This window comes from Mustela putorius, unplaced genomic scaffold (genome assembly GCF_011764305.1).
Source record: "Mustela putorius furo isolate JIRA1106 unplaced genomic scaffold, ASM1176430v1.1 tig00003850_pilon_pilon_pilon, whole genome shotgun sequence".
NCBI lineage: Eukaryota > Metazoa > Chordata > Mammalia > Carnivora > Mustelidae > Mustela > Mustela putorius.
The window spans coordinates 16,569,246-16,587,910 of NW_025422002.1; the positions used below are offsets into that span (position 1 = coordinate 16,569,246).

Consider the following 18,665-nt stretch of genomic DNA (forward strand, 5'->3'; position numbering starts at 1 on the left):
GACAACCATCCAGGAGCCATCTGTCCCCTCAAGGGGCTCAGCCTGACGCAGAGTACAATGCCAAACAACAGGAGGGTTTCCTCCTGGGGGACATCTTTATTGCTACTTTTAGTTGTTTAATTTCCCAACTTTGTATTCTGAGAAATTTCAAACCTATACAAAGTCTGAATAAGACTAAGTCTGAATAAGAAACACTGTGTATCCCTCACCAAGTTGCCACCAACAGTTAAGTTTGCTACATTTGCTTTCTCTCTCTCCACATACATATGTGCACATCTGTGACACAAATAAATACAGTAGATAAGTAATTATGTAATAGATAATAATATATAATATTATAAATATAATTTATATAACATAAATGTTTCCCTAAACATTTTTTTAGTAGGTTATAGACTGTGATACTAAATCCTTAACATCTATCTTCCAAGAATTGGGAATCAAGAAATTTACCCTTGGTGACATAGTATTACCTAACTTACCACCAATATTCAAACTTAACCAAACTGTCCCCATAGTGTCTATCACAAATGTTCTTTATTTTTTCCAGGTCTGGCTTCTTTAGTTTCCTTTAGTCTAGAATGGTCATCTGCCCTTTCTGGCGGGGGGCAGCGGTGGGGAGAGAGTTCCTTTCACAAATCTGACATTCTTGAAGAAGAATCCTGCCTGGTTTATTAATATTTTTCTTTAAATTTGACACACTTTTTTTTTTTTACACTGAAAAAATAAAGCTAAAGAAAACCAAACCTTCCATGAAAATTACAGGTATTTGGGGTTTTTTCCTAATATACATTAAAATAAGAATGTAACTTTTGAGACTGAAAGTGTCTGGGGCACCTGGGTGGCTCAGTGGGTTAAAGCCTCTGCCTTCAGCTTGGGTCATGATCCCAGGCTCCTGGGATGTAGCACCACATCGGGCTCTCTGCTCAGCAGGGAGCCTGCTTCCCCCTCCACTCTCTGCCTGCCTCTCTGCCTACCTGTGATCTCTGTCAAATAAATAAGTAAAATCTTTAAAAAAAAAAAAAAAAAAGACTGAAAGTGTCTGTCTGATGGTCCTCAGAATTTAAGATTTATTCTGTGCGTCGCCTATGAGAAGCCACTTCAGTCCAGCCTGGTCCTCACCCAGGCTTGGTCTGACTCCCCCCCCACGCCCCAGCTTAGCAACCCAAGGGCCCCCGCCACTGCATGGAGGCGCTCTACCCACAGTTCCAGAGCTCCTCCTTCCTCAGGAAGAATCAAGACCTCCCTGTCAGTGACCTCTGCCAAGTCCCAGATGGCACAGGGCTAGGGGTCTACTCTGAGGTAAGTGCCACACTCCCACTGTACAGATAAGAAAACTGATGTTTCCAGAGATGATGATGCCTGCCCAAATCCTCTAAATCAGCTAGACTGCAAAAGCACTTTCTACTATACCACCTCATGCCACGACATGCCAAGCCCTCTCCCCTCGTCCTGCTGCCAGCCGCCCAGACCCTTCACTGGAGGAATCCCCAACTCCATGTGGCAGGTGAAGAGGTGTGCCCAAGCCACACAACCAATGAGTTAACAGAGCTATCCCAACTGGTGTGTTTGACTCCTGCTCCTCGGTCTCCAGTCACTCTGCCTACCCAAGGCCTTCCCTCAAGGCAATCCGGGTGCAGAAGGTGTGGTGTGATGGCCAGACCTCTCCAGGGGTCAGTGAAGGTTGCCAGAGTTCCTCCTAAAACACCAGCTCAAGGACAGATGCCGGTGCTCTTGGTGTGTGCTGGCTGCAAGCTGCTCCCTCGCATGTGGATGCCGTGCTCACAAGACAGCAGCCCAGGAGGGAGCTCGTGGACATGGCAGCACCAGTCCATCCCTGCTCGGGGAAGCTGGGAGCCAGCTGGAACTCCCAACACTCCCTCCACTCACTCCTGTCTCATTCATCGTATTGGCTTTGGCTCAACGTCCAAAGTCCACAGAGACGACCTGGCTCTTGATTCCACTGTCTCAACTAGGATAGAAAGTATACCTCCAAACATGCTTCTATTTTCCTTACAAGCCTTTCTACAAACACCAAACAGGAGAAGGCCAAAGCAAAATTCCTAGGTCTTTAAACCAACTGTTCCCTAAGCTGACACAGTTTTTAACCACTGTTCTAGGGATGGGATTCTCAATGAGTTTCGAATCCTTCTCTGGGGCAGCCTCATGTCATTACCTTATGCACTCAGTATCAGCAAGAGGCAGAGCTCCAGGTGCAACGAGAGCTCTACAGGGTCTCTCCTGGAAAGCAGAGGACCCGAAGGCCCACAAAGCTCTTGGCAGGCACGGGAGCCAGTCTCTGACCAGCACGGGGAGAAGCAGACAGAGCAACAGAGAAAGCTGACTCAGCTACTAAGTGACAGTGGCAGGAATACCTATGAAGAAGTCAGGACCAGCCCCTGTTCAGATGTAAGCTGGGCCAATCCCCTGACCTCCTGACCCTTCCACAACCTCAAAAGAAAACTGGAAGTGTCTTCTAAAGTCCCATTCCACACCAACATCCTCCTAGTGAGAAGCAGTATACGTAACTTTATTTTTGGCCAGCCTGGATTTTTATATGTTACATTATCAAGGGAGAGAGCATTATCTCTGGACCAAGGCTTTCATACTACTACCCACCTCCCCACATCCCTACAGAGGTGAGAAGTTGTCTATCATGAGCAGATTCACAGATGACAGATAACTAAGAACAGTAATACCTATACTGGATGTATATAACACAGCTACACATAGGACTAAATAGGCTCTCTGCATATATTATCTCGAAACGTACCAATCACTTTGCAAAGTGGGCATTAGGAATTTTTTGCGAATGAAACACAGACACTTAATGCAGTGCTATTGCCCAGGCTCACACAGCCAGTAAGTGACAGAGGCCATCTGACTGCAAATCACACCTTCCCCACTATACCTGTCTTAGGCCACTGGGCAGTTGGTGAAGCCAATAAGCAGACTGGCAAGGCCCTTTCGTTTTTGCTAATGTAAGAGCAGGAGCAAACAGAAATGGACAAGGAAGAACATCAGTGAGGCCTGGTGGAACCGAGCCTCTGAACCCCCAGCAGCACAATGAGCAACTCACCAGAGGACAAAGGTCAGCAACCTATGCCTTCTACACTAAACTGTGCACTTACCACAATAATGCCCAGCATCTGCACACATGTGGACTCGATGCTTCTTTCACTCCAGAGAAAACATGTAACAATCTGTTGGTTTTGAAGCTAGCTTTTTCTAAAAACTCAGAAAAGTGATTGTGAAGCCGGAAGGAACCGTAAGTCATCATTCCTGATTTCTGGGCATCTGCTCTGTGTCACGTGCTGTCCCAGGCACCCTTCCCTACAGTAACCCCGCCAGCAATCCTTAAGGTTGGGTTTTGTAATTTCACTGTCCAAAGGGAAAACTAAAGCCCCAAGAGATGTTGGGGTGGAGCCAGGAATCACACACAGATTTATCTTAAAATCTAAAATCTGTTGTTCTTTCCACCACAAGAGATTTCAAAAAAGGTGGACATCTCAGAACATCTCCATGGAGACTTCCCCCAGAAGCCCTGAAGTCAATATGCTTCCTGCCTCTCCACTAAGTCCCAGCCCCAATTCAGGCCACTATGCCCTACCTAGGAAACCAAGCCATGTCTGGGACCCCCTTTCTCCATCGTTCATCCCCAAGTCCTGCCCATTTTTTCTGCAGTCCCTCCTCCCCTGCTACAGACGTAGTCCCAAAGCCCAGATCTCTGCATCGCTCTTGGACTTCTTTTTTTCTTAAGCTATAGCCTTCCTGCTTCCAGCACTACCCGTGCCAACCACCACCCACAGAACTGCACAAACCGTCTTTCTAAAGCATGAAAAGGTACTCATTTATAGAACTGTTCAGCAGTCCCCCACTGCCTAGAGCAGTATATCCCCAAGTGGGAGATGCTTTGAGTGACAGAATGATCTGGTAATATATTGTAAGAAAATTATGAATTTTTTGGTCTTCTTTCAAACTTTCTGATGGAACAGTGAGCAAGTCCAAATGGGGGCAAGATCTATGTGACACCTTTCTAAAATGTTCTAACCTCCCGTTTCACAAAAGCAAATCATGGCTCAAGTTCACAGCCTGTGTCAGGCTAGAGTTTGACAACTCGTGTGTGTGTGTGTATGCACATGTGCCCACATGTATGTTTACTCTATTTGCGGGAAGGGACACAGGTTTCCAGTTGTCTTGGTGATATTAAATTTCCATATGATTATTTAAAATCTAAAAACTGAATTGATTCAAAGAAAAATATTAAATCAGAATGTACATGGCATTGAGATAAGAGACCATGAAGATGGTTCTAAAAGACTATAGTTTAAAAAATAATAAAATAAAAGGACTAGAGTTTGAGAAAGACTGACCCAGCATCCAAAGCAACTATCTAGAAGCTGATCTTTTCTCTCCAAGCCCCCTGAATCGCCTTCCCTCCCACATGTTCTCTACTCACACACCTAAATTCACATTTTCCTGAGTTGATCATGATCTTTCAAACCTACATGACTCTGCATGTGCTGTCTACCCTGCCTAAACCAGGCCTCCAAGGTGAGTTTGAGAAACACCAAATACCAGATCCTGCTCTTCAGGATTCATAACACACTACAGTGTCAAAAATCAAAGGCTCTGAGAAGTCCTGTGAGGTCACTGAGGCTTGTTTAACCAGCACTTCTCAGACCAATTATCTTCTTTTTCTATAACACATAGCATCCCATGTCATGAATGTTCTACAAAGTGTGCTCTGGGAAACACTGGCCCAGAATGTTCTCCTCTTCCCCATCTACTCAAATTCTACTCCTGCCTCATCCTTCAAAAATGTACTCAAATGTCATTTCTTTAAGAACTCTTCCCATCCTCCCTACATGAAATAAGTTGTTCCTCTCATGCTACTAAAAGACTTAGTGAAGTCACATCACATTTGTATTTAACTCACAGGAATGTAACTATAAGAATTCAATGAGGAAAGAAAGGGAGAGAGAAAGCACTGGGACTTGTGTCCTTCCCCCTTCAATAAGGTGATGTGCCAAGTGATCCCTGAGTTGTCTCCGGTCTCACAGGCCTTTCACAGGGTGGCCATCTTACTGGGTGAGCTGAGACTCTAGTGTTTAAAAGGTAGATATTTCTCGCATGGCTCCCAGCCATTAGCCAACCACTTCATCTATGCTCAACCACAGCCAGAGCAATCCACTCCAACGCTGGAGGAAAACTGGGCCACACAGAGCTGAGAAACAAGATTCACCTTCAACATGGCCCCTTCCAAAAGGATTTTCAAGGGCAATCCAGACAACACACCGCCTTGGGCACAGGCACTAGACCTTACATATCTCAAGGTAAAGGTGACACTCCCCCACAGCACTCAGTAAACAGCTTATCTGGCTGCAAGTCCCTCTCCCTCCAGACTGGGAACCCCTTGAAAGTGGGACCATCTTAGTCATCCTTTCTGCTCCTGAGTTAGCGGCATCCAAAACACATGAGAACATGGACAGATGAAGAAAAGGAAGCAGGGGTAAGGACAGAGTGAAACAGTGAGGCTCAGTGAGGTCAAGGAACTTTGGTTTCTATTAGAGTGAAATATGCAAGCACAGACACCTGGGTGCTAATAGGAAAAAAGGCCACCTGACCAACCATCCAGTGGTTGAGTCTCCAAAGGGGAGATGAGCTTTTTCTGGAAGACCTGCGTGACAGAGAAAGGGGTGAGGCAGTCCCAGGTGTCACAGCTGCCTTGTTGAAATGACTTTCTCCTACTTAGCCCAAACCCAGCCGCCTGGAGTCTTCCCAGTGCTGCCAATTCAGGCTCTTGAGACAAGAAATTTATTGTTTACCAAAAAGGAAAAAGAGATGAACAGGCAGGCTGACTTCCCAGATGATCTGTGGCTGCCATCAGCCTGGCACCCTTGTCACAACTGAGATACAGGGTGCCAGAAATAGCAGGCCTGAAGTCCGACCATAAGTTCATTCAGCAGCCAGAAGAGTATCGAAACTGTCTGCAGCACCTGTCGAAAACACTCGGGGAACGGTTTAATGATCATTAATAGGGACCTCCTCCTCTAGACCTTTACTGAGCGATCCATCCACTATCAGGTCTAACTGGGGAATGCTGAACACAAATTGTTAACAACAAAGAAAAAAGGCTGTGTCAGCCAGCACCCTGCATTCTATCTTTAAACATCAATAGACACGCTGAGTCAAAGGCCCAATTTACTTTATCCTTACTTTGCTTAAATCCATGTGTGTATGTTTGCGTAAAGAATGTGTCTGCAGGAGAGAGGTAGGTGGTTTTGGAAAGGATTCTGTGAGATTATGATTTTACAGATCCAAAAGTCCTAGACCCCTTAACTTGGCAACCCAAGAGTCCCAGGCTCCCTGGAAACTTGAGTTCATTTGACACTACAATCAAACAAGGTTGGCTCCTCTCCACAGTTCCCAGTTAAAATAAATTTCGTGGGGGGCAACAGAAAAAGGTGACACACTCCAGAAAGACTTGCTTCCACAGAACCTTCCCTAAGCCCCCACTCATTTTCAAGGGAAGTTGAGGTCAAATGACAACTGATTCGTAAATTGAAAGGAAGGGAGGGAGAGAGGAGAAGGAAAACCAAGGGAGGGAGGGCCCACCATTTTTAAACATGGTTGTATAAGGCTCTTACTCAAGTTGAGTTTTAAAATTAAGCAAAAAGTCCTGAATTACAGTAATAAATGCACTCTTTTCTTGTTCAGATGTTCAAAGATTCAATTTTCTTAAACTCAAGCTGTGGAGGGGCCCATTCAAATGTGGGGCAGTGTTAAGTGCAGAGAGCCAAGCCTGAGTCTAGTGCGGGCTTCTGCCCACCACCACTCTTCCTCGAAGATGAGCTGCCCCCCTGCAGGTGGGCTTCTGAGTGGGTGGGGAAAAGCCTTCTCTAGATCCTATTCCATTCTGTCTCCTGACCAGCCCTGAGATAAGCAGAGGGAAGAAGATGGTGTTCCAACTCCAGTGCTGCACTTTCTGCGCCTGTTTGCTCATCGGCTACACAAAGCCAAAACTACCTACCTTGCTCGTCATCGTGAGGATCAGAAAGAACACCAGCCGAGCAAACACCTTTATCTACGTCTGCCCCTCATCTCCAAAGGTCTTCTCACTAGAGAAACTATAGGTAGCAATCCTGTTTTACACAGCTGTTTATGTCAAACCCTCATCACGTCCTTTTTCAGGGAGGTTCAGTTTTCCACATAGACTCGTGTTCTATGTGTACGTGGACAGAAGTGACTGGTATGCTCCAAGCCAAGTTAATTCCCACAGCAGAGACGGGCATATCCCATCACCCCCTCCTCTAATGCTTGGATTCAAAATGTGCCTGATAAAAACAAGCATAATTTTTCAAGGTTAATGGCTGGTCAAATACCTCCAAGCAAGCCAATGACATTGAGGAACTCCTGCCTCCTCCTGGAGACCTAGGAGAATTCTAACACAGGCTTTAGAAACACTACTAGGAAGCCAAAAAGAAAGGAAGATTCTGCCTATGATGAACCTAATTTCTGCAGGCAATCCCTCCGAGAAAGGTGCCCCAGAATGTCTCATACAACCCAGCTCCTTTATCCAGTTCCATATTCCTTAAAGAAACATTAGAGATGCAAAACTAAATAATAGGATGATTTAAGCTTCGCATTTATCCCCCTACATCTTTAGCAGGGATTCCGAAAACCAGCATTACGTTGCACTGTAAAATACTCAGAGTCATTATGTCTACTTGAAAAAGGAGGACAAAGACAAAGACATGGTCCAAATGCGCTGGTACACTTGGGGACACCCCACTCCACTCCCAAAATGCTGTGCTATCAGTAATTTTTTTACAAGAAGAATCATTTTTAAGAGGCATATAATTGTACTGCACTCCCAAATTCCTCAGCAGGCAGGGGCCTCCGGAAGTTATCAAGCTCATCCCCCTAGTCCAGGAAAACCCTCCCTTGCAGACAGTTATCCCAGTCAAGCAAATTAAACCAGATCTGTGGGATGAGGACACAGAATAAATTAGGTCGAAGAATAAGCCTCTGGAAAAGCAAGAGTTTCATAAAAATGGAAGCGTATGCTCAGCCTTCTTTGGCATTAGTAAATGTGGGAGAGGGTAAAGGCAACTTAATGGTCTAATAAAATGTTTACAGGACAAAGCTCCTTACAGACGAATATTGTCCAAAATCAGCAGACCACCTGCTAGGGTTTGGGAACTCTTTTATTAGGCAGATTTCACTAGGCTGGCATTAAATGTGCTGCTGGAAGGCACCCCTCCATCATCCCAGATCTGCAGGGGTTTAGCCCCAGCTCCTCCCTGCCCTGGGCTCTCCCCTCTGCTGACAGGCTGTTCAGCAGCACTAGAAAGTCTCCACCAGGGCTGGGGTCTTGTTACATACATCTGAGTCCCTGAGCTCTGCTTAGGCCCTAACTGGCCCAGAGGAGGGAGGGGCGTAAGAAATGTGGGGAGAACAGATGAACACACAAACCCATGAATGCATTAGTAAGTGACTAAACAGAGGGATAAACGAAGGGAGAAAGGGGCCGCATCCCTCATTTTAATGAATTTTAAGTTATTCTTGCAACCAACTCTTCTTGGGTACCTACTATGTGTAAAATCATACGGAATTAGCAAACAACAAATCAACCTGCTGAACAACCTACAGCTTCAAATTGAAAAGGTCTTCCAGGGAAAGGCTATCATGGAACAGACAATAGTACCTTCTGGGGAAGTGGGACAACTGTGTGTGCTCTTTTCCTTTCGTGATCATCTAGATTAAATCTGCCTTTTATAATTAAGTTTTTATCTGTTACCTGGTCAGGCAAAGCTCACCAGGTGGATTTCTCCCGAGCTTGGGAAAGTCTTCATCACAAGCGGACTGCTTGGCATACTTAAAATGCACTTGGAGGACAGGGGTACCTCCGGATGGGGCCAGCCACTCATCTCCCACCACGAGGGGCTGGAGGGGCTATGCAACCCTGTTTCTGACACACACGTGGCTGCACAGATGCTCCCAGGGGAGGAGGCGGCAAAGAGCAGTTTATTCTTTAACAACAGATGATTCAGCAAAGCAACTCCAGGGAGGCCACCTAAGCGCGTGGCACTGTTTGGTACTGGGAGGAATAGAAAAAATTCTGAATAGAGTCCTGCCCTGCCTCACACAAGGAGAAGGAGGGGAACACCTAGCTTGGGGCAATTCTTGGTTGGGCTGACCAAACTAAAGCAGGCAAGGAGATCCTGCTGAAGATTAAGAAGTAAATGTCACAATTATACTTACAGAAATAGTAGTATACATAACAATAATAATAGCTAATGTTCAGGGAGAGAGTGGACTATGCACCAGGCTTTAAGCACTTTATATACATGCTAATTCATTAATCCTCACAATGAGAAAATATACATTTTTCTCCCTATTTTACAGATGGTAAAACTAAAGCACAAATTTTTACATCACTGGGCCAAGATCACAGAACAAAGCAAGTGATGGTGCAAACCCAGGCAGTATGTTGCAGGGTAGAGCCAGTCCTCCTAATAGTCCTATCCCACTATCCTGTGGAATCTTCCACATTCTTTCTTTATCAAAGTTAACCATACTCAACAAAGGATTTGTTCCTTGAGAATGTATCACCCGATTCTGCAATATGGAAGTCGTCGAGAAAATAGGTCTCACCTGACAGATCTGGCTTTATGGCCTGCTTAAAGAACCATATCCCACAAGTAAATAATTCTGGGGTCTCATTTACATTTGGCAACCACATTTCATGCTAAGAATTCCTGCGATTATTGACTTATTCTAAAATCTAGGTTTTCTCCTATCTTATGGAGCACCAAGCTTGGCATTCAATAGGCCAAGTGTAACAGCAGCTCTATTATTAAATCACTAAGATAGATGGTATCAACTAATGGATTATCTTGGGAACTTTGTTACAACTTTATCCTTAAAGCTCAAAGATTCACTCCAAAATTCAGATGTTCTGATATTCCACAATATGAAAGGGTAGATGTTACCTGGGAAAAGTCCAACAGCTTTGAAGTCTGGCAGACCTGGGCTCTAGACCCATTTTGGTCACTATGTCACCTCTGATGGGTAATCTGATCCCCAGGGGCCTATATTTCCTCAGCTGTAGCTGACTCATGAGCCACTGAGAGGATTACATGTTAATAGTGCACAGCATCTGGTCAGTGCCTAGAACACAAGAAGCGGTGGTAATAATGCTGGCTGACCTTCATTTCCTGGACTGGTGTCCATCCCCTTCCTATAGTATCCTTCAGCACTCAACCTTCCTCTGCCCAACTGGAAACAATGTCATCACTTTAAAGAAATAGCCTACCATAATCCAATACCATGAATTAGGGCATACCTAAAGACAAATGTGGATGACATGGTCTTCCCCATAAGGTAAGCTTTACTAAATGGCTAAAAACAAAATCAGATCATACTTCACCAACAAATTCTACTTGAATGTCAGAGATGGAACAAACAAAGGCCCTGCCATTCCTGCTGTTTTCCTATCTCAAACTTCCACTACTTGGGCATAACCGTGCATTCTGACCAGCTACAAATCTGTAATCCACCAACTGGCTAATCCATGGGCAAAATAATCCACTTCTGAAAAATAAAAGTCTAGATCAACCCATTAAAACCATGCTACAAAGCAATACTTAAAGAGAAATTTACAGCTTTTTATGTTTAATATAAAAAAAATCAGTCACTGTAATTCACTATATTAATAGAAGGAAAATTATGATCATTTCAAAACACACAGAAAGAACCATTGACAAAATTCAACAACTATACAAGATAAATGTTCGGCAAACTAGGAATAGAAAGGAACTTCCTCAACACAATAAAGAACATCTACGACAAATTCATGGTTGACACCATATTTCACAGAGAAATATGGAGTACTTTCTCCTCCATGATCCCAACAAGGCCAAGAAGTCCACTGTCATCACTTCTATTCAACATTTTACTGGAAGTTCTAGACCATGAAATAAGGCAAGAAAAAGAATTAAAAAACACAAAGATTAGAAAGGAAGATGCAAAACTATCTTTATCCACAGGTAACATGGTTGGTTATTTATGTTGAAAATCTAAAAAGTCTACAAAACAACTAGTAGGACTAAAAGCATTTGGCAAGGTTTCAAGAAACAAAATCAATACACATAAACTAATTATGATAACATGTTAGCAACAAATGAAAATAATTTACATGAGCATCAAAAAATGTAAGATACTTCGAAATAAATTCAACAAAATATGTATATGATCTCTGTACTAACAACTCCAAAACATTGCTTAAAAATAAACCTAGGTGCACCTGGGTGGCTCAGTCATTAAGCATCTGCTTTCAGCTCAGGTCATGATCCCAGAGTCCTGGGACTGAACCCCAAATCAGGCTCCCTGCTTAGCAGGGAGTCTGCCTCTCACTCTCCCACTCCCCCTGCTTCTGTTCCCTCTCTCGCTGTGTCTCTCTCTGTTAAAAAAATAAATCAAATCTTTAAAAAAGAAAGAAAGAAAGAAGAAAACCTAAATAAATTTCATAGACTGGAAAATTCAATATTGCTATGAATCAATTCCTCCCAGCCTGAGCTATCAAGTCAATGTAATTCTAATAATAAACCCAGGATGGGTGTGTGGGTATGTGTAGAAACTGAAAACCTACTTCTAGTATTTATATAAAAATGCAAAGGACCTAGAACATTTAAAACAATCTTTAAAAAGAACAAAACTGGAGGGCTTCCACTTCTAGGCTTCAAAACTAACTTTATAAGGCTGCTTATAGTAAAGACAGTGTGGTATTGGTACAAGGACAGACAAACAGATCAATGAAACAGAACAGAGTCCAGAAATGGACCCACACTTAAAATGTTGCTTTTCAACAAAAGCAACAAAACTGTCCAATAAGAAAACTAGTCAATGAAAAAAGGAAAGACTTTCATAACTGGAACAACTGGAGAGCTATATGAAAAAAATCTACTTTGACTCCCTCCCCATATCATATACAAAAATTATTTCAAGGTGGATGTAGACCTAAATGTAAAAGCTAAAGCCATAAACCTTTCAGAAAGAAAAAGAGTAGAATGCCTTCACAGCCATAGCAAAGATTTCTTAAACAGGACACAGAAACTGATAGACATAAAAGAAAAAGAAATGATTAGAATGAATCAAAATTTATAACTTTTGCTTACTAAAAGACATCAAGAAGACAAATAGGCAAGCCACAGATCATTACAAAATATTTACAAAATATATATCTGACAAAGGACTGGTAAATAGGTTAAATAAAGAACTCCTATAACGGAAGAATTTTTTATTAAGATTTTATTTCTTTAAAAGAGAGAGGGCATGGTAGGGGCAGAGGGAGAGGGAAAAGCAGACTCCCCACTAAGCAGGGAGCCCAACACAGGGATCCCAGGATCCTGGGTTCATGAACTGAGCTGAAGGCAGAAACATTTAACCAACTAAGCCACCTAGAAAACCCTTACTCAATAATTTAAAAAAAAAAAAAACAAAAAAACAAACAAACAAAAAAAACACCTTTTAACCCAATTTAAAATGGGCAAAAGATTTAAAAGATGCTTCATAAAAGAACATACACAGATAGCCAATAAACATATTGAAAAGTATTCAATATTACTAGTCATCAGGGAAATACAAATTTAAAACACAGGGAGGTACCACCGCATACCTTCCAGAATTTTAAACTCTAAAGACCAGAACACAAAATTGTCGAGGATGTAGTATGCAGTAACTCTCATACCACTGGAAGGAGTGTACAATGGCACAACCACTTAGGGAAAAACTCTGGCAGTTTCTTATGAAATGAAACATATACCCACCTTCTGACCCAGTAATTCCACTCCCAGGGATTTACCCAACAGAACTAAAAACATGTATCTACAAAAAGAGATGAACAAGCACATTCACAGCAGCACAAAACTGCAAACAACCCAGGTATCTACCATTAGGAGAAAGGAGAAACAAATGGTAAGATATTCATCAAATGGATCAGCATTACAAAGGAACAAACTATGGATACCCATAACAACATGCATGAATCTCATTGTGAGAAAAAGAGTACATACCCTATGATCCCACTAACCAACTCCTAGAACAGGAAAAACTACTCTACAGTGGCAAAAATCACAAGAGTGATTGTCTTGGGGAGTGGGGAAGGGGCATAGAGAACTTTTTACAGCAGTGGTTCCCAAGCCTGGCGAGCTTCGAAAAGTTCCACTGCACATGGCCAAAGCCCAGTGATCACACCAATTTTTTCCCCTCTTGTTTGTCACCACAGAATTGAAGTTTGCCACACAGCAGACACACAATAAATATAGGATGAATACACGAAAGGTCACTCACCTTGCACGCTGGGCTTTTCAAATTCAAGTTTGCAAACCCAGGTGTGTGTGACGGTGTGTCAGGGCACACAGAGAATCTGAGATTTTAGACAAAGCCTTCCTTTTCCCTGAAGGCAACTCACTTAAAATATTATTTTTATAAAACAAATATAAAGAGTTCGACCTTTGAGGAGCTATGGGGGTGGTTGGCAATATCTGTTAAACTGTAATTACCCCAGGGGCACCTGGGTGGCTCAGTGGGTTAAAGCTTCTGCCTTCGGCTCAGGTCATGATCCCAGGGTCCTGGGATTGAGCCCCCCCCCCCCCTGCATCGGTTCTCTGCTCAGCAGGGAGCCTGCTTCCCACCTCTCTCTCTGCCTGCCCCTCTGCCTACTTGTGATCTTTGTCTGTCAAAGAAATAAATAAAATCTTTTAAAAATAATTTTTTAAATGTAATTACCCCCAGCAATTTCCACTTCTAAGACAGAAACCCTCAGAAATATTCCCACCAGGCTGCAAAACGGTATGTTCACTAGCAAAAGGTAAGAGACACCCTAAGTGGTCGCCCCTAAAAAGGAGTGGCTGAATGATACACGCACCCAAGGGAATATTCTATAGCCACTAAAACAGACTGAATCTGAACTATCTGAACGCCTGTGGAAAGATCTCTACGATATCGTTAGGCAGTGAAAAAGCAAAGTGCAAGAGAGCAGGTGTAGTACAGATAGCCCCACTGTAAAATCTAAAAATATGCTTAAAAATGACAATATTAACACATTAATATGAGTGTAAATACAGGTCTGTATGAAAAAAGCCAATATGCACCAACCCATCTGTTGGGTTGGAGAGGCTTTCTGTCTGAAAGCATTTATGAAATGCTAGAATGTTACAGAACTTTGTAGTCAGGAAAAAAAAGTTTACAAACAGGGTGTGTTCCCATGTAAAAATGCATATGTAAAAAGAAAAAAACAAGCTTAAGAGAAGTTCTCCTTCCTCTGAGCTTCCCTTAAGGCCTGCACCTCCATGCCCAGGTTCTAAGCGCACCCACTGGCTTTGGTGGGGCCCTTGGGAGAAAGGGGCAAAGGCAGGCTGAGAAAGAGGAGTACTGCATTTGCGAGAAAGAGCCTTCTTTAGGAAGGAGTGTTCCCAGCACAGCCTTGCCCCAGGTCGTTTCAGGCTCCAGTGTCTTTCCACAAGAGACCTGGCATCCAGTGTACTCCACCAGCCAGGTCCTCCGCCCCTCCGCTGGTTTTTCACATCTAACTTTCTGGCCAGCCCTGTGCTAGAAGACACTCTGGACCCAAATGCTGCCAGAGAGTGTCCTTTCTTGAAGACCTTTTTGTGTTCTGTACTTTCTGATTATGTTTTAGGGGACTTGAGATTACCACTGAAGATCCTTCCTTGGGATTTGTGCTTTTTGAAATATACATATATATAATTTACCCATAAGAACTACTTCCCAGGAGGAAATGCTAAGAGGCCACAGGAAGACATAAAGTTTCTTAAGACTAAGCAACTCCAAGACAACTGGTGTCTACTGAACTTGGAAATGGGGAAAGAAGGGAGTTGCAGCACTCACTCCAGAGCGATATAAAAAAAGATCATTTTTGCGAAGTCCAAATGACTGCTGGAGGCAAGGGGAACCAGCCTCTCAGTTTCTCCTTCCCTCTGGTCCACAGTCCTCCCCCTCCTGCCTACTCTGAAATAACATCGCTCAGGGCTACAACCATCTGTAGCTGCCAGGGCAAGGCACAATACATTCAGAAACTCCTGGACCCACATATCCCCGAGCTCGGAACTGCACAAACAAAAGGTTAGGAGAAGGGGGATGGGGGAGAGGGAATAAAGGCTTAAAGATTAAAGTCACAGGCAGAGACAGACGGCTCCGTTTTTTAATAACTGAAAACACGAGTTGGGTCTGAATGTGCTCATTGTTTAGCAGAGGGGGCAGCCGAGGCAGGCAGGACTGGCTGGCGACAGGACTGCCTTCCCATCAGAAATAAGATTTACCAAAAGGGCGGGGGAGGCCAGAGCCAACCTCAGGCCAGAGTTCCATTTACCCATCATGACACACAGCCCAGCAGCCAGGTAAGCATCAGGTCGCTGCTATCCTGGGCCACGGCGGGGAGGGGCTCGAAAAGAAAGACACAGCTCCTGCAAACTTCAAGGAGCCGGGGACATGGGTCCTCTCTCTATGGCGGCTCTTGGGAGCATTCTGTGGTCAAGACTTCCAAGAAGCTACCTGGCCATCTGGATCAGAGGTGTCAAAATGTGTACGCCCTCTAGCCTGAAATACCACTGCCAGGATTCTAGCCCCAGGAAATAGCTCAGCTGGGGACAGACTGATGCACAGAGATATTCTGTGCAATGTTATTTACGACGGCAAGTAATCAGACCAAGCTAAATGTCTGACACTAGAGGGAATGGTTAAGTGTTTATTTATTTATATCTGCCTTACTGCAAAAAGGATGTAAAAGCAGCTTCCATAAACACCCAATGCAAAGGGAGAAAATGCAAGAGAAGGCATCATAGCTACAGAAAAGAAGAGTTTGTTTTAAAAAATGAGCCCAGAGCTGGGCTGCTTGTTATGAACATGCTGCAAGGATCTTAACTCTTCCCGGGGGCTGTAAGATAGCACCCCTGCTACCACCAATAATGAACAGCAGCTACCATTAGCTGGAACCTGTCGGGTGTGCAAGGCTCTTCACTCCACTCTCACTGAGGCCACTCGGCAACCCCACTGAGGGACTCATTCTGCCCCATTTCACAGATAAGGAAACCTAGGCTCCAGAGGTCAACCAGAGCCAGGAAACAACAGACACAGGTTTTGAAGGCAGGTTTTTTCTGAGTCAAAGCTTATATGCCTGTGGCAACACCCACAAGCCTAAAGAAACTGTATATTCATATAATGGCACTCCTACAGGCTTGAAAAAAAGAGTGTTTACATAAAGTGATTAATGATGTGGGGAAAATGCTTTGGATATAATGTTAAATTTATAAAACAGCAGAAAAAAATTACAGGCAATGTGTAATTTCAGCCACGTAAACCAGATGACAATTTTTGTTCTTATGGTTTTGCCTATTATTCAAATTTTCCAAAATAGATCTGTATTAGTTTTATGATCAGGAAAAAGAAAAAAAACAACTTTGTATTTAAAAACTATACAAAGGGCCACTGTGTTCTTGTATCGCAGCTCACATCCCACCCATATACACACCAACTCACTTTTGTTTTACACAAAAATTCTACATATGTAGTAGAATCAGAAAATATGCATGTTGAGAACTAAGCCAAGGAAAATCTTGTATTTATGTCCATCATTCTGTTAATCAAAAATAAACAATTTCATTTTGCTCAGAACCTTTACAAATGATCTGGAATCGTGTGTGTGTGTGTGTGTGTGTGACCGGGTGCGTGCACGAAGACAATTACTATAAATGAGTTTAGTTTCCCTTTTATTTTTTCCTTAGATACAGACTCACACCAAGAAGCAGAGGCAGAGACAAAACTTTCTCAGTCATCCTTCTGGATACGGCACAGACCTACCCACATGGACATCAGAGCCCCACATTTCAAGCCCTCCCAGAAAAGCGATGAGGCCATGTACATTTTGCTGGGGGAAAGGGCCAGAGCTTTCCCGGTTTCTCAAAGGGCTCTCTCACCACTAATCTTGACACGCCAGTCCCAGACTTCACAGCAAGTCTTCATGGCCAGTCCCTCAGCTTTACAGTCTAGACCCCATGCCCAAACCCCATGCCCTAACCCCAATCTATTTTCCAGGGATACAGGGAAGGTTCAGCCATCTTCACAAACTGACAGAGGGAAGCACTCATCTAGCAACTACTTATGTGAATGAGAGGGACTACTAAGCCCTTCATGAAGACAAGGAGACTGAGACTCAGAGGACAGTCACCCAACCAGGACCCGCCTGTATCAAAGAGGCCACACACACCCCACCAAATGAAACAAATCTTGCAGATGACAGCACTTGCAAGTTTGACTTTGGAGTGTTCTTTTTTCTGCTGCTCACCAAATGCTATGCTCAGCCACAAGACACAGGCTTGGTTTTCTACTATAAAACAAATAACCAGTTTCCAAGAGCTATTTAAATACTTCTTTAAAATCTGCCCTGTCCAGAGGCACGTGGGTGGCTCAGTGGGTTAAGCCTCTGCCTTCAGCTCAGGTCACTATCCCAGGGTCCTGGGATCAAGCCCCGCATCAGGCTCTCTGCTCAGCAGGGAGCCTGCTTCTCCCTCTCTCTCTGCCTGCCTCTCTGCCTACTTGTGATCCCTCTCTCTATTTATTTTTTAAATAAATAAAACCTTTAAAAAAAAAAAAATCTGCCCTGTCCATTAGCATGAAGCACACCAATAGAGAGTCTGTTGTGTTCTGGCTAACTGAAAGAAGGGGAAAAATATTTTCAATGTTTTAATATTTAAACAAATAGAAAGAAAGCAGATTTCTTTCATGTTTCCTCAACTCCCGAAGTCACAGAGTAGCCTGGCCCCTAAACTTTAAAATGAGTCTGGATGAAAGGAAGTACCCCAAACTGGCAACAGACATGAAGATTGTGTGAAGTATTAATCATAATGCTGGAAGCAGCCCCCGAGTGCCCAGAGAAGGAGCTCAGGGAGCAAGCAGCATGAGCTGACCACATCTCCATGCCTCAGCTGGGCAGCTAGCTCCCCATATGAGAAGTGAGAACTTCCTCCCTGGAGATGTGTTTTGATTGTTATGTAATTGCGGGGGGGAGGGTGGAACAAACTATTAATGTTCATGACATTATTTTGGAAAATAACATTGGGAAAGAAAAAACCTTGGGAAAAACACCTTCTCTATAAAAGGAAACGGAAAGTGACCTACATTCCCATCCCCTAAAGTTAGCCACTGTGAACATTCAATTTTTGTCTTCCTAGTATTTTTCCCATTCTTTCACTTAGCATTATATTTATGTGATTTTTCATGTATTTAAAATTTCCTCAGAAATATTGTTTTAAGGATGGGCTATACAAATACCTTAATGTGCTTTATTTGGGTAGCTTCCAATTTTTTGCTGCTATATGTAATGCTAGGAAGAACATCTTTAAGCATAAAGCTCGGGCCAATTTCAGATTATGTCCTAGAAGATGAATTACAAACTCACAAAGTGGAATTTATTTAAGGCTCCATGTAGATTTTCCACAATTAGTCTCCAAAAAGGCAGGGCCAAGCCAGAGCTTTCTAGCAACCTGTTGCTAAAACAACCATCACATTCCCAACTAGCCACTATGGGCCCCTGCTGCCCACAAAGGCGTCTGAACCATAGGTGCTTCCTCAAGAGGCCTTCCCTG

General features: G+C 43.4%; 1 protein-coding gene across 4 annotated transcripts in view; it reads right to left on the reverse strand.

The window, feature by feature from the left end:
• EEFSEC (eukaryotic elongation factor, selenocysteine-tRNA specific) overlaps positions 1-18,665 on the reverse strand; it is a 246,705-nt gene that overhangs the window by 191,949 nt on the left and 36,091 nt on the right. Inside the window, exon 1 of one of the 4 annotated variants that reach the window (XM_004738635.3) lies at positions 3,132-3,218. The exons of the other annotated variants lie outside the window; for them this stretch is intronic. Coding sequence (XP_004738692.2) covers positions 3,132-3,159 — 28 coding nt within the window. The 5' untranslated portion in view covers positions 3,160-3,218. Of the gene's footprint in view, positions 1-3,131; positions 3,219-18,665 lie in introns of those variants that run through there. 4 annotated transcript variants of the gene reach the window in all.